We start from the raw sequence: 16,613 nt of genomic DNA on the forward strand, positions 1-16,613 counted from the left end.
TACTACCTGTGCTATTAGCAAACTGCAGATCATTTGCAATGGCGGACTTTGTAGATGATTATGACTTCTTTGTAGAAGACCCAGAGCCATATCTGTTTGAACCCGAGTACACGGAGGAGGAATTAGCTCTTATGGACCGTGAGAGGAAAGAAAGATATGATCCAGAACAGACCGGAGCTGGCGAAAGACCACGGGCAAACAGCAATTGGTGGTGCAAGTGTGACTGTTGCGCACAGATGCCGACCGAAATTGAGAGCCTGTGCTGTTTAGAATGCTAACTAGCTTCCAACAACCTGTTACTTCGTCAACTCCGCTCGAACTACTACTACCGGCGCATGTCACGTTGGTTGTATTGACGGAAATGTCAGAGGGAGGGGGAGAGGAAGCGGGAGCCGGTGAGAGGACTTTTCACTAGTGAAGATATTATTGCGCCAAGTCGAACTGCTCAAAAGCACTTGTTATGGTATTCCGCCATACAATATAGTCATCAATTTTAAACGCTTAGAAAAGCGCAACGGTTTATTTTGTGTCACCAGCCCAGGTCAAGTTACACTACTCGAGTAACTGTGTTTACATAGGGAAAACGTGGAAGTGTTTGGTCGCTTCTCTGCTAGGCCCATATTTAATGCATGGGCTAAGCTAAGTGCTAACATAGTTTTGCGGCAATACAGATCGATATAGTGCACGCACTGAGACGAGAGAGGTATGTATCAACTCGTCTTAGTTAAGGGAATAACATAGTTTAATAAGAAAAACTGGTGGAGTATCCCTTTAATCCTACAAACAACTACCTTACTAACTATTAATAAGCAGTAATTAGGAGTAATTGAGGCAAAAGTCAGTTAATAGTGCAAATTGGTCCCTAATCTAAAGTGTGTGTGACCTGCAGTTTTCACATTTCACATTTATTCTAATTTCAGGGACATTTTCAAAACCCTGCTGGTCCCTGGTACTATATTCCAAATCTTTTGAAGCTTTTAATAGTTTTGCATGTGTAACAATCTTAAATTTATTCTGTACATCTGTATAATCTCACTCACATATAATGCATTCAGTAAATAAACGTACCCAATTTTATCATATAAACTTGAAATGTGGTTTCACATTCACAATGTGGAAACTTCAGTGGTTTCGTTCCTATCTGACCAACAGATGTTTTAGTGTTCGTATTGGTCATCAGTCCTCCTCTAGTCTACCTCTAAATTGTGGAGTCCCACAGGGATCAATCCTCGGCCCGGTATTGTTTATCCTGTATATGCTACCTCTGGCCTCCATTTTTAATAAACACGGAGTATCCTTTCATTTATACGCTGATGATCCTCAGATCTACTTTCCGTTAAAACATAACAACAAAAATGGTTTACAATCCCTGTTGGCCTGTTTAAATGAACTTAAGCTTTGGCTGTCAAGTAATTTTCTAAATTTAAATGAAAATAAAACCGAAATCATTTTATTTGTGCCCAGGGAAAACTGTGTTCTTGATGCTGACCGTGGTCCACATGCACCTTGTGAAACTCAATGCGCTAGAAATCTGGGCTTTCTGTTCGATCATAACCTAAAATTTGATAAACAGATCAGTGCTGTTGTAAGATCGTGCTTTTTTCATCTTCGCCAACTTTCTAAAGTGAAACCTTTTTTAACCAAGAGTAACTTCCAAACAGTGATCCATGCTTTTGTTACATCACGTTTAGACTATTGTAATTCTCTTTATGTTGGTGTCTCTCAGTCTTTCCTCTCCCGTCTACAGCTAGTGCAAAACGCAGCTGCTAGACTTCTCACTGGGACCCGTAAGTACGAGTCGATCACCCCGGTTTTATCATCACTGCACTGGCTACCTGTCAACTTAAGAATTGATTTTGAAATTGTATTATTTGTTTATAAAGCACTCAACAATTTGGCCCCTCAGTACCTTACTGATCTACTTCGCCCGTACACTCCCTCTAGAAGTCTGAGATCTAGCGATCAATGTATACTCATCGTGCCTAGATCTAGACTTAAAAAGCGAGGTGATCGCGCCTTCGCAACTGCAGGCCCTAAACTTTGGAACAGCCTCTCCACATTAGATTAGCCTCGTCTGTTTCCTCCTTCAAATCTTCTTTAAAGACATATTTATTTTCCTTGGCCTTTAATACTGCTTAATTTTGGTAACTATGGTTTATCTATTGTTGTGTTTTCCTTTGTTGGTAGTTTTTACTATTATTTTGTTTTATTCCGTCCTGTACGGCACTATTGTATTGTATTGTATTGAAATGTAGCGCATAAGTCATATGGTCTACTGTTTTGGTGATTTTGTTGTCCTTTTGTGAGCTTGTTATCACTGCATAATTGAATTGTATATACAATAACAAATGGACATTCTACTAAACATCTCCTTATCTAATCCACCTAAACAGAAAAATCATACTGGTTTCAAATGACATGAGAGTGAGTAGATGACGGCAGACATGGTATTTTTATTTTATTTTTTTGGCAGCCATTTTATTTGTATGTTTATTCCCTTTAAGAGAGGTCAGTTATGGCTGAACATCATGGAAATCCCTGTTTTGTACAATAGACATGTTCTCTCCTCCTGCAGTCGGCACCTCAGGAACAGGCAGCGCTAGAAGAGTTCATGGAGAAAAAGCCATTTGGCTGCTGCGTGGCCCTGGCCCTTTGCTCATTCCGAATGCCTCCGAGCGATGGGAGATGCTCCGGCAGCCATGCGAGACAGCTCACGCTGCAGGACAGAGGAGAGAAGACAAGGAAAATGTGAAAGAGAGATGCGAAAGACAGACAGAGAAAAGAGAGAGAGAGAGCGCGTGATATCCCTGTCACCTTGTCTTTCTTTTCCATCTTCCCTTATTTTTGCTTGTGTGATTCTAGTTTTAGCTGTAGGCTGGGATTTGGATGACCAGATGTCTGCCTGATCTGCATGCCTGGAGAGACAGGAAGTGAGGTCACAGCGTCTATCTGTCAAAGCTGCACAAACGTCTAGAGACGAGATGTCAGTGAGCCTCGGCAAAACATTAGTCACTATTAACAAATGTGTTTTGATACATCATTAGATTAGATTCTACTAATTTATGTGCTCCTTTAGTCCCTCTTGCATCTCTTAATCAGAATTGGAATTAAAAAACGCATTTGTTCTTGCAGAAATTTTACTTGGTGGTTTGCTAAAAGCATAATACAACAGGGTCAGTCAGATTTTTTAAATGTTTTTTTGAAAGAAGTTTCTTATGCTAACCAATGCTGCATTTATTTGATAAAAATAAAATTAGTAAAACCTGTAATGTTGTGAAATAATATTTCAATACAAAATAGCTGTGTTCTATTATAATATATTTTAAAATGCTGTTTATTCCTGTGATTACAAAGCTGAATTTTCAGCATCATTACTCCAGTCTTCAGTGTCACATGATCCTTCAGAAATCATTTGAATATGCTGATTTGATACTCAAGCAATGTTTATTATTATTATGAATGTTGAAAACAGTTGGGCTGCAATTTTTTTCAGGATTCTTGATTATTAGACAGCTCAAACGAACAGCATTTATTTCAACTAGAAATCCTTTGTAACAAGAGTATTTACCGTTACTTTTGATCAATTTAATGTGTCCTTGCTGAATAAAATTATTAATTACTTAAAAAAAACTAAACCCAAACTTTTGAATAGTAGTGGTGTTGTAAAGTTTGTTATACCAATACTAATTTAGATGTTAACATGACATTGTTAAAGTCCACATGGAAAAGTTTTTACACTCAACTCTGTAATGTGACATTTATGACTTTAACAAGATATTCAACAAGAAAAAAAATGTAGGGTGGGACTTAATGGTATTCATCTGGCTTTGATTGGATGGTGAAAAGTGGGCGTTTCACACCAGAATGGAGGCAGATCTGACTGAGCTTCCAGTGGGTTGGAGAGAGGATGATGTTGTCCCAGGAATCAAGCCACGTTTATTTGAGCCTCTACCTGATGGGAACCGAGATGGTGATATGGATGTTCTCAACGTATACCAATGGTAACACTCAGATCTATTATTATTTCCTATTATTTTTAAAAAAATTACTGCATTAATGTTAACCAGCATTAAATCACTGTGATAACTATTGATAGGGTTTTATAAAGTGTGTATTACCTTCATCAGTAGTATAATACATAAGCTAAATAGAACTGGTTACACTGTAAAAATTTCTAACCTCCCAACTCAAAATTTTCTAGTGAATGGTCACATCAAAATTTTTCAATCGGCCCAAGTGAAAGTGATACAATTAAATGTGCAAAATTTCACTTGGGCCAATTGAAAAATTTAGATGTGACCAGTCACTAGAAAATTTTGAGTTGGGGGGGTTAGAAATTTTTTACAGTGTAATGCTTAAAGCAAGTCATTTGTTGTTTTCCCTCAGAATGTGTTGACCATTTGGCTCTGTGGTGCCATCAAAACATCGCTAGTTAGTTTGTTTGAACATCCCAACCAGCACCACACAACGGCGATGGCTATACCAATATATTTTTGGATAACCAATGGCAGATGTGGGAGTGTTCAAGAAACCTGTTGCTGTTTTTGCAATTCCATTTGGTGACACTAGTGGTACCAAAATTACACTTCACTTTTAAAGTGATTGTATTAGTCTAGATGACCATTGTTTGTTGAAAAGGTGAACAAGTTGGCTCATTAGTGCATAGATTTCGATGAAAGATACTGAAGAATAACATAGTTTGGAATAACATTCACAACTGTGCACTGTCGAACCATGAATGTGTGTTAAGAAAGTAAATATGACCAATTTAATGTTTTCTAGTGTATGAATATGTCCCGAGATCATGAAAAGCATGTTGTTTGGTAACATGGTTGTGCCTGCAGCTCTCCATGACAGGAGTTGCTCATGCTTTGCTTGTGCTTAGAGTGTTCTTTTGTGTTCAGTTGTGTACCTTCTCGGAAATCAGCCGAGTGAATGCACAATCAAAGCATGTCTCTCGCTGCCCACATACCCAGGACATGCCTCCGGGCGTATGGGGGCAGGTTACTTAGGGCTGAGCTGTCAAGTCGACTCAAGCAGGCAGGTGGAGGGCCCACTGCGAGGTCCGGATCAGGCTTTTAGGAACCCTAATGGCCACAGCAAGCATAATGGCTTTTATTGTCTGGAGGTTGTCCCACAGAGACATCACCCCGACCAGCCTCTACCGTTCCTTTTATTTACAACAATCCCTTCTCTGGCTGAGTCAGGGAGTGGGCGGCTTTCATCATCCGAGTTCTCAATTGCCTGCCTTGTCGACACTGATATTTGTCTTTCCAAGGTCTGTTCTGTCGTCTAATTCGTTTTTCCATTTGTATAATTTGGTCATCTTTATTGAGAATAACTATAAGGGATGTTGTGGTCATAGAATCATTGAAGATGTTTGAGGCACAGTGTAGGTAAACATCTACATTTATCTCAAAGTGTTTTTGAAGGTGTCATCTGTTGGCATGATATTTTCCTGACTCTGAGGTGAAAAAGTAACCTCATTGATTTCCTTCAGGAAACTAGACCTTGGTGTAATTCTCTCTATAGATTTGGATTGATTGGATGGGAGAACATCTGTCTAAAGGATTCCCCGGCTGTAAACATAAGGGTGAAGGACTGATTCGATTAGACCTGTGGCTTCTGTGGGTTATCTTGGACCCTTGAAGCACGTCAAGGCTTCATTTTTTTTCTGTTGCAACACGTTGAAAGAGTAACTAGATCTATTCAATGCTCAGAAGAGTCGAGTGCTGAAAAGATAATGTTAACGAGTGGGGCTGTAAGGAATATCTGATCTTCTCTAGAAGAATATGTGGTGTGCGCTCTGTCATTTTGAGTCAGAACTTTGTGATTATACAGTCTCAGAAAAAATAAAGCGGTCAATAGGATGGTACCCTTTAAAAAGGTTCTAATATGTACCATTTAGGTCCATTTAATATCCACTCTTTCTTCATTCGATATCCACTCTTTAGGTACAAAGGTGTACCTTTTGAAAGAGTACCATCCCAGCAGCTTTTGTACCTTTTTTCTGAGTGTAAGCAAAATATATTTTATGTGGGTTATTTTTGATCAACTAAAGTCAAATAGTCTAATTCAAATGTGATGCTTTTTAATCCGTAGCTACCTCAATGTGAACTGATGTGAACTGATTGTCTCTGTCTTTGAGTGCAACTTCATAAATAATATACAGTATATCATCTCTTATGTATCTCAATCAGTGTGTCAACCAAGGAAAGACATCATTAAAACACCCTGTGAACATGTCACATGACGTTACATTTACATTCAGAACTAACCTCACTAAAAAAAGTTGGAGAGGAGCATATCACTACAATCATTCTTAAATATACGTGCTATATTTTATATGTATTTTTTATATTTAACCTGTTATTGATATCTTAGTTATTTTGTATTTTGTATACATCCTATAAGAAGTTTGGAGGTGGTAAGAAGACGTTTTAATGTTTTTGATAAAGTCCCTTACCAAGGCTGCATCTATTTGATCAAAAATAAAGTAAAAACAGTAATATTGTTATATATTATAATTTAAAATAACTGTTTTCTAGTTCATAAAGTTCATAAATGCATTTATTCCAGAATTTCCAGCATTGTTACTCAGTCTTCAGTGTCACATAATCCTTCATAATTATTATTATCAATTATCATATTATTATCTTATTAGGAATCTTTGATGAATAGACAGTTAAAAAAACAGCAATTATATGAAATAGAAGTCTTTATGTATCATTATATGTCCTTACTGTCACTTTTGATCCATTGTATGCACCCCCCCACCCAACCCCACCCACACACACACACACACACACAAAGTCAGAACATTGTATATAATCTTTTTCTGAATATGTTTTTTTTTTTTTTTTTTTTTTTTTTCATGACAGCCACAATGATTATATCTCCACTTGGAGTGGAAACACAATAATTACATATTAGAAAGCTGAAACTTTCCTTCAGCGCATACCATAAAACTCTAAATGTGTTTCTGGGTCAAAACGCCTCAAAGTGATGGAGCAGGTCACATTTGCAATTCTATTTGTCAGGTAGTTGGTCAAACTGCTTCAAAACACGGTGAATAAACATATGCGCACATATTCGTTCAGGTCACCTTGAATAGAACTATTACTCAAACAGCATCGAATAACATCGACCCCCTCTCAGCTCATCAGAAAGGAAACTTTAAGGTGAACATTCCGACCTGATGATCTGGCACACATAGAACTCTCCATTTATAAAGAGTCACACTGACCCCAATCACTAGCTCTTCTCCTGTAGGAGAAAACCCTTCAAAGAACCATCTTAAACTTCCAGAGCCCCTTCCTTTAGAGACTCTTCCTCCCTGGACTCAGAAAGCCGAGTCTTTTCGACAGCCATTAGCGAGTATTCAGCGGAGGGTACGGGCAAGGGAAGATCCGTTGAGAAGTCTGAGAGTGTTGCTTATTTTGCCTTCTGGAATGGCAGACCGTGGACCTGGAGACCACGAGGGAGCCCGTAGACGCTCGCTTGCCTGCTCCTTTTGTTTCATAAAACAACAAAGCGCTATTTTCAGGGACCCCGAATCCACTGCGGATCGCAGAGATGGGAAAGGCAGAAACTGATGTGCCATTAAGAAGCTTTATTACTTTTTTATCAGTAGCAGGAGGATAAGCCCGTGGTTCGAGAGTAGACCCAGTGGGGAAGGGAATTTAGAGAGAGAGGGAGAGAAAGAAGTGGGATGGGTTGGGGTCAAATCCCAGCTGCACATCAGGGCCTCTCTATCTCAGAGGGGGACGCCGTACTCGGCGGGGAGACTCAACAACTGGATTTTACGGGATAAGATCTCTTCATCTATCATTCTGACATGCCATCAACATTTTTTCCCACTCCATTTTTCTTTACATCAATCATTTTATATGCCAGTAACAATAGAGGCAACTGTGGAAATGGTGCATTTGATTGGTTATAGCTTCATAGATTTATACAGCTCAGTATCTGAAAGAGTGAAGCGGCAACTTGTCCTGGGATGCTTTTTTTCTTTTTTTATCTGATCCGTATCTGTTTGTTTGTTCCCCTCATTTATTTTATTCTAATCTGTTATTACACATACAGTGGACTGCAGCTTCAAATCACCATATCTGACTCTAGCTAAATATGTTTTCTTCTATAAATACGCCAGGGATTAAGATCCATCATAAAGCCCACGGCTAGATTTTCTAGGTTGCACGATACTACTTGTTTGTCAGCTAGTGACATGTCGAATAGTAGCACTTGTAAAGTACATAATTGCGGTGTGAAAATCTGTGTGACAGGCAGGAAAATTAAAGACTGAGCGGGTTTGTCTAGTCACTTATCCAGTGATTGATCAGGAATAGAGCACAAGAGTTGAACGGCTTTTTAACAGTAACTTTTTAATGTTTGTATGTTTGTAACGCTGTGAATTATCTCAGAGGTGGCTGGTTTGGTCACTAACCATTCACAGTCCAGTTTAATCAGGCACTTTGTGTGTTAAATTAGCACTATGCTGTATTTAAATTGTTAAATGATCCTTTTCAGTGCAAACATGCCTATTTTCTGGGCATATTTTAAGCTTCATATCATAGGCTAATTCATATTCCGTACAAAACTCGTACCTGCTGGAGTTAACATGTACTAGTAACTCCCATGGTAAGCAGGTGGTAAACAGAATGTTTATGTACACTTTTTGGAATCGTTATGACAGCAGTTATTCAGCAAATGATAGTGACGTGTATTTTTTCCCTGCATACCAAATCACGGTAGTCTGCTAGCACTCAGAAACGATCTGAAATATTGAAAATTGGGGTGTGCAAAGTGCTTTCAGTAGTATACAGATTGTATGGCCATTCACGATGTTACCTTGCATATTTCCTTGATTTAGTTTAAAACACTCTCTAGTGGTCAGACCTGAATGTGTTTAGCATGCGAATCAAATGTATGTGTTTTGTTTATTGATACCATGGTAAAGAAAAAAAGAAAAAATGAGATTATTATTTTGTATTATTATATTATTACACTTCCTCTTTGAGATGCACTATCCTCATTAAAATCAATACATAGCACTTATTTGTAGGCAATGTAATAACTAAACTTTAATGCCAATTAGCACACTGTATTTTCTATTGGCTGTCTGCAAGAATTAACTTTCAGACGTGTGATGCATTGCCTTCTGTTATTATGAATTATGTGTATGTGCATTTATACTGCCTCGGTGCTGCGGTGCATTAAGTCTGTGACATACTGTTTATATACATTTATGCCGCCTCTGCAATATATGCGATTTGTTTTTTATTCAACCTCTCCAACCCCAGCACAAAAGCAAAGTTTCTGCAGATTAGACAAACTTTATACTTTATATATAGGGGTGAATTCAGGTTGATTGGGACACTTTTTGCCATTGAGTTAACTAGGAAAATGTTTCCTATACTGCTGTTCAAAAGTGTGGAGTTGGGAAGATTTTTAATGTTTTTGAAAGAAGTATCTTATGCTCACCAAGGCTGCATTTATTTGATCAAAAATACAGTAATATTTTGAAATATTATTACAATTTAAAATATTTTCAAATGTAATCTATTTCTTTGATGGCAACGCTGAATTTACAGCATCATTACGCCAGTTTTCAGTGTCACATGATCATTTAGAAGTCATTCTAATATGCTGATTTGGTCTTCAAGACTATTTCTTATTATTATCACAATATTTTTGTGGAAACTGTGACATATTTTTTTTGTAACAATATAAAAGTCTTTACTGTCACTTTTGACCATTTTTTTATCACATTTAAATTTTGAAAGTTAATGTTTAATATAATTAGTTCTGAGATGTGACAAATTAAGTTTTATAGGTACAAATGTTCCATGTAGTCTCTTAATAAACGAGTCAATAAAGATTGTATGTGAAATAAATAATTAGACATCAATTAGACAAGCATACTGTTGTTGAAAATAATTTTAGCTTGAAATGCTTGAAATGTCACGTCAGCTACCCACTATGTACTTTTTCATATTTAAATTTTTTGTCTTCAAAAGTTCTTCACGTTCTCTTTTATTTATCTCAGCTCTGTCCATCAAACACACAATGTGAACCATACAGTATACTGTATAGGCTACTAAACTGTAGTAATATTTATGATAATAATGTTTCCCGGAAGTCAGTGTACTGACAATCAAAGTGAGGCCTAGAGTCAGGCGCACTTACTGCTCTCTTCTCCTTTCTTTAATAATGATTTTTAATTAGTTATCTTTCCTCAACAAGTTAAAACATTTACAATAAAGAAGACGATGCCTCTGGCATCTCTTGTTTTTCTTTACCCTGCGTTTGAAAAGAACTAATCGTTGCTGGAATCCCTACAGGCTGTGTTTGCATAAGGTTAGGATGATAAAAGTTCCTCAAGGCCTTTTTAAAAAAAAAATCTTTTGCATATTCATGGCATCTTGGGGGGGAATTAGATGAATAAATACTTGCTTAGTTTTACTTTTGCTTGAAATCTGCTCTCTCTGATTCACCTTTGATCACACAACAAAGCGGAGCAGAAGTTGCCCCCTCTGAAGCACTGTGGGCAGAGACAATGTTTAATCTCTCTTTCATTGTCTCGCTCGTTCTTTCCGCTTGGAAAATACGGGGCCAGGCTCTTGCCGTCTCAGTGCGTCCATCTAGTGTTTATTTCAAGGCAATAAAAAGTAAGAGACTTCTTGCTAGGCCTGCTCCACTTCCAGCTGTCTGACACGCAGCCCTAAATAGACACAGCGGCCCATCCTGCCGGTTGCATATTGATGTTGGGATTTAGTAGTGATGTGGGACACACCAGCGGTTGAGGATGAATGGACTGATAGCCTTTTTTGGTGCACGCTAAAAATGTTTTAGATTAGGGGATGCATTATGTAGCCTATAACAAATCAGTTAGTCAATATTCGGGGGGTTTTTCGGTAAATGGATATTGGATACTTAATTGTGCTTGCTAATTTTCACTAGTTTTATATTTAGATTCCCATTGCCATCATCATCTTGCCAAACTATTAATAATTTAACCATTTTGAATGTAATATTTAGCAAGTATCAAAATGAATGTCAATTTTCTATACTATACATTATAATGTTGTGATGCCAAAATGTATTTGTAGAAAATAATTGACTAGTGTTTTATTAGCATGTTATGGAATATTATCTGTCTGTCTGTCCATCCATCCATCCATCCAATAGATTATATTATTCATATTATATTTAATTTAAATATAATAGATTATATTATATTTCAAATTAATGCTGTTTGACTTTTTATTCATCAAAGAATTCTGAAAAATGAAAAGAAAATGGATTACAGTTTCCACACAAATAAAATGTAAGCAGCCCAACTGTTTACAACATTCATAATAATAAGAAATGTTACTTGAGCAGCGAAATAGCTTATTAGAATGATTTCTGAAAGATCATGTCACTGAAGACTGGAGTAATGGCACATGAGATAAGATAGTTTTTTTTAAAGTAGAAAATATTTTAAAATAGAAATGCAGCCTTGGTGAGCACTTATTTCTAAAACATGACAAATCTTACGGATCCCAAAGTACTTAATGCATTAAGCATTATATAATGTGTGTTTATTTTTATATTTTAATTATAATTTATATATTATAAACTGTTTTAAAATTTTCCCCAAAAAATCCACCTGTTTGCCATTGGTCAGGCAAACATATAGCCCCGCCCTAAACTAACGCCACTGGTTAAGCCACTGCCGGGCAGGGGTCCATTTCCCGCACAACGACGTAACTCGCTGCTTAACTAAAATAGTGCGATGCATCGTTGAAGAAATCAACTAGCTAGTCACGACTGATTCCCGAAACCATTTGTCGCAAAGTGGTGTTCAACCACATTGGTTTATGATGTCACGCACGTGGCGGAGTAATAACCTATTTTAATTAAACTGTTTGAGATCGAATTAATGCTAGATGTTTTGATATAAATTACAGACATGGCATCTGAGGAATATTTCAAATTTTTCTCAGTTATTTCGCTTTATTTCCAGATTTAATCATAGGCTCGTTCTTATAGAGCACGTTCGCACATGCGCAGTCTTCAAAAACAGTGCTTTAAATATCTTGACAAACTCAAAGATGTAAAACACATTTGTATGTATTATAAATAAAAGACACAGGTTGTACTGAATGTCAGCTTGCTTATTTTGCTCAAGATACAGATTTATTAAGTCCACATGTCATGCAATCCACAGCTCGAGAGCTGTCTGCTCTGATGCTGTTTGCGAATGTTCGTTGGAACGATGGTTTCGGGAAACACCGAATCGTTAAACTATGCTGATAACGACGGAACTTGCGACCATAGTTGGCTAACGATGCTTTCGGGAAACGCACCCCGGGATGGGACAAACAGAACCATGTTTTGATAGCACTCTTCAGGAATTCAACCTTCATGACTTGTTGTCTCTGCTTTTTATGCTGGGAGACAAGAAAATATTTTAATATATTGAAAGATTTCATGACACACATCACATTTAAACATCCCATTAGTTTTGTGTGCAGTGTTTTCTGGAATTTGTGATGCTTGAAGCCTTGACACCCGACAAGACGTGCTCTCCGACAGAGCATGCACAAGCACCCTACAAACCGGCTTACGAGGGACAAGACAAAAAAATAAATAAAATTCAAGAAGTCAGTTGTGTTTGTAATGTACGGGTAAGAACAAATGAATTTTTTTCTTGCTTCTAATAAAACAAGCTCTGACATTAATGGGGGGTGTCCGAGGTTAGGAAGGCAGTCTATCCAGTTGTTTAAAATCTAGGGTACTTGACATAAGGTTGTGAATCGTAATGCAGACAACAATCCTCTGGGAAATACCAGATCAAGAGGATTGGATACGAGAAGTCAGCAACGGCCGTTTGAAGTAAAAAATAGTCCATCCCTTTCTTTTTTTTTTCTTAACCCAATCTGTAGAAAACAATACGGTCTGATTGACGATCTCTCTTTGATCCTATAACCATTATGTCTTCTGGAGCATTATGGACTACTACGGTATTGTGCAGATTCAACTTTTATTTATTTATTTATTCTTTTTCTTTCTCAGCTTTTAAGCTGGTTGGTTTTAAATCTGGCTCTGATGGAAAACACTCCAGAATCTGGCTGGATTTTCCATTTCTTCCATCATTTCATGTTGTCTTTGATTTCCCTTCACGATGCTCTAATCGATCGGACTCGCTGTGAGAACACCCAGACTCTCACACAAGCCATCTTTATGCGCTCTCACGTGACACGTATGTAAGATAAAAAAGCACGTCCTATGCTTTTAAGGGAATTTAATCCGTATTGTAGGTTTTGAGCTGGATTTTCAACAGCGCAAGCTCTTGTTCTTGTAAGCAGCCCACCTAACATTCTCTCTCAAAGGCCAGTGTGAATCGGCTTGTCTGTCATTTCCTACCAAAGTTCCTCCCTGTGTAGATGAGGATGAAGCAGAAGCACGCTAGCAGAGCTCAGAGTTTAATTCTCTTTTTTTCCATGCTGAAATGTCTCTTTTAGGGATTAATTAACATGTAATGTATAGTAATGGTTAGTCGGCGCCCTGAGCTAAAAGATGTCTCCAGGCTTAAAATAAGGCTCAGATCATTTAGGTATGTCCATGCATCAAGCTTTGGATTATAGCATTTTAGCGAGAGTATTGTTTAGCTTTTAGTTTGGGACGTGAGGATTTGAGAAAGGCTTGTGTATCGGAGTAAACCATGTAATGGGACAGCACACATTGATGTTTCTGTTTTATCTGACCTTAAGTTGGATTTAGTCTTAACTGTCCCAAGCCTTTTTTTTTTTTTTGCATGCTTTTTTATTATTCATTGACTTTTTGCCAGAATGGAGAGAGGAAAACCAATGGGGACGTACAAGAAAAAATTTGAATATACATGACCAGACAAAAAGCCTATTTCTATATTTCATGGACAACATGTATTTACTATTACATTTACTATCTTTAATCATATTGTAAATGAGACTACATGAAAATGCCAGTTGTCTTAATATTTTAGGAAGGGGGTCCCTTTCTATGACAGTAGATTTTGTATGACTGTTTCAATGAGTTTGTGTACATTCTTAAACTATAGTGGTAATTTAGGTTGCATTGTTCAAAATATCTTTAATGTTTAAAGGAAGAAAGTAAGTAATGAGGGTTTGTAAAAACATGAGGTGATGAGTAAACGATGACAGAATTTTCTCCTTATGGGTAAACTCGCTCATATAATAGATGGTGCGGTTGTGGACACGAGGGATTTGCGCCTTTGTCTGGAGACTAAAGCAATAATCATGCTAGTTTATTCTACTTTTAAGATCTTATTTCCAGGAACCACTGCTTCGTCTTGCCTTGTTTGCATTGAACCAAGTTCCAACTGGTTTCAGACCTAACCACAAGGGCATTGAGAGAGAGAGAGAGAGAGAGAGAGAGAGAGAGAGAGAGAGAGAGAGAGAGAGAGAGAGAGAGAGAGAGAGAGAGAGAGAGAGAGAGAGAGAGAGAGAGAGAGAGAGAGAGAGAGAGAGAGAGAGAGAGGCTGAAGTGGAGAAATAGAGATGCGGTGTACTCTTCATTCTCTGACAGGGTGGATGGGTACGGCCTTGACAGTGATCTTGCCCTAGCATTTCTATGGTCAGTGGTTTTTCTATTTCCATTACCCACTGAAACAGTGTTTTTTTTTTTTTTTTTTGCCATCCTCTTGTCCTCTCTCAACGAGACTAGGTTAGCCAAACATGCCTCATAAAGAAGAAAGCATCAACAGCAATGGGAAAACACCATGTCGCCATGCATGAAGGTTTAATGAAGAGTTGTGTTTACAATGTGTGAAAAGAGCCTTTCCAGAGGTCCAGAAGCTCCATCTGGAAATGTTACGCTTTTCTTATTGTTTGTATTTCTTACTCTATATCTTTACGTCTGTGTCTTTCTGTGCTTTTCCCCCTCATCCTAGATCACATTTCCTTGCCTCTGCGGTTTGTCTGCGAGAGCTCTCGTAGGGACTGTGAGATCGAAGTTGATACCGAAAATAGCTTAAAGTAACCCATCAAAAGACAGGACGCCTAGAAGAGATATTTGGATGAAAAGGCAGGAAATTAGAGGAGAGGAGAGTGGAAAATAGTGTGAGGATCTGACACCAGAGACTTTTGGTCTAGTTAAGGAGTAAAAAAGTGCACATCATAAGGGTATTACTGGGAAACTGTACAAATGGGGGATGGAGAAGGATGGTAGGGGTCAGGAGGTCATGAGGAAATAGGTCTAAGCGTCCAGACTGTGAGCGAGGTAAAAGTCTGTCATCGCAGAACATCAGACTACAGAAATTGTCTTTTCATGCTACACACGAATTGCTCTTGTCTCGGTTACAATAGGTTGTACATGCAGACATTTGCTGATTCTTACTGTAATTTATATGTAAATGTAGCCAATTGTGTGCAATACCCATTTTGGCTTTGGTTGTGCCTCCAATGTCTTTGTTACATCAACATAAAAAGAGGTGCATCAGGATAAATGTAAACATTGTTCGAAGGTTCCACTCAGAAAGCAAAATTGTGTATAAATAGGGTGAATACATGTGAATTGGGACACTTTTGTCGTTGAGATGAATGGAAAAAAGGTCTCAATTTATTTGTATTCATCCTCTAATTATACTGAAGAGGCTTATTTCGCCATAATAACCGGCTCACTGAACATTATCTGGCTTATTATATGGAAACTTATTGAAATAAATAAATAGATACAATTATTTTTGGAAACTATTTGCTTAGGACAAAGTTCCGTTATACTGTTTAGTATATATTAGAGTTCAACAGTGGCCATCCAACTTTTTCGCTATTTTAAATTTTTCCCATAGGGATTTTTAGTCATTTGAAAGCATAATTTCAAAAATTAAGCAAAAATTTCAAGCATAGCCTGAATCTAACATGTAATTTGCATATTTGCAGTGCTTCATGCACTGTGTAGAGAGATGGGCGCTAAAGAGATTTTTTGCCATGATTTTCTTGTTTCGATTCTCCGATTGGAGATTTCTTTGCAGAATCCACTTATATATCTTAGGGTTTGTTCATACTTGTCAGGTTTGGTTCGATTAAAAGAACTCTGGTGTGATTGCTCTGTTGGTTAATTTAAATAAGTGTGAACGCTGCCATCCAAGCCCTGGTGCACACCAGACAAGCGGACAGAGACCCCTGAAAAGGTCGTCCAAACGAACTCTGTGGGGTTCGACTAAAATGTGAACACAAAACGGACCAAAGACATGACGTGATGTCACTAGATGTGACCCTAAAAAGGACAGAAAAAAAGTTTTGCATACAATGAAAGTCAATAAAATCCAATTTTCTTTTGGCTGCACTGACTTTCTTTGTATGAACAAAAACACCGACTTCATAATACCATAAAGTCACAAAAGTTTGGAACAACATGAGGGTGAGTAAATGATGAAAGAGTGTTTTTTAGTTTTTTAGTTTTTTTTAGTGAACTATCTTAATAAGATGGCTTTTCCAACAAGCAAAATCTGTTTTACATGCACATCCTTTTAACCTCCACTCCCCAACACACAAATTGGCCTGCAACCACCCATTAACAAAGCTACATGTTCATTCTAAATGCACTTGCAACTTAGCAAGCCGCTA

The 16,613-nt window shown here is 37.7% G+C and overlaps 1 protein-coding gene across 8 annotated transcripts in view; it reads left to right on the top strand.

The window, feature by feature from the left end:
* The window catches only part of sdk2b (sidekick cell adhesion molecule 2b), a 342,012-nt gene that overhangs the window by 182,506 nt on the left and 142,893 nt on the right, over positions 1-16,613 (top strand). The window contains exon 1 of one of the 8 annotated variants that reach the window (XM_056245435.1): positions 3,953-4,001. The exons of the other annotated variants lie outside the window; for them this stretch is intronic. Within the exon in view, the coding sequence (XP_056101410.1) occupies positions 3,956-4,001 (46 nt within the window). The 5' untranslated portion in view covers positions 3,953-3,955. Of the gene's footprint in view, positions 1-3,952; positions 4,002-16,613 lie in introns of those variants that run through there. 8 annotated transcript variants of the gene reach the window in all.

The sequence above is a fragment of the Rhinichthys klamathensis genome, unplaced genomic scaffold (genome assembly GCF_029890125.1).
Source record: "Rhinichthys klamathensis goyatoka isolate OS25496 unplaced genomic scaffold, OSU_Roscu_1.1 h1tg000030l_1, whole genome shotgun sequence".
Classification (NCBI taxonomy): Eukaryota; Metazoa; Chordata; class Actinopteri; order Cypriniformes; family Leuciscidae; genus Rhinichthys; species Rhinichthys klamathensis.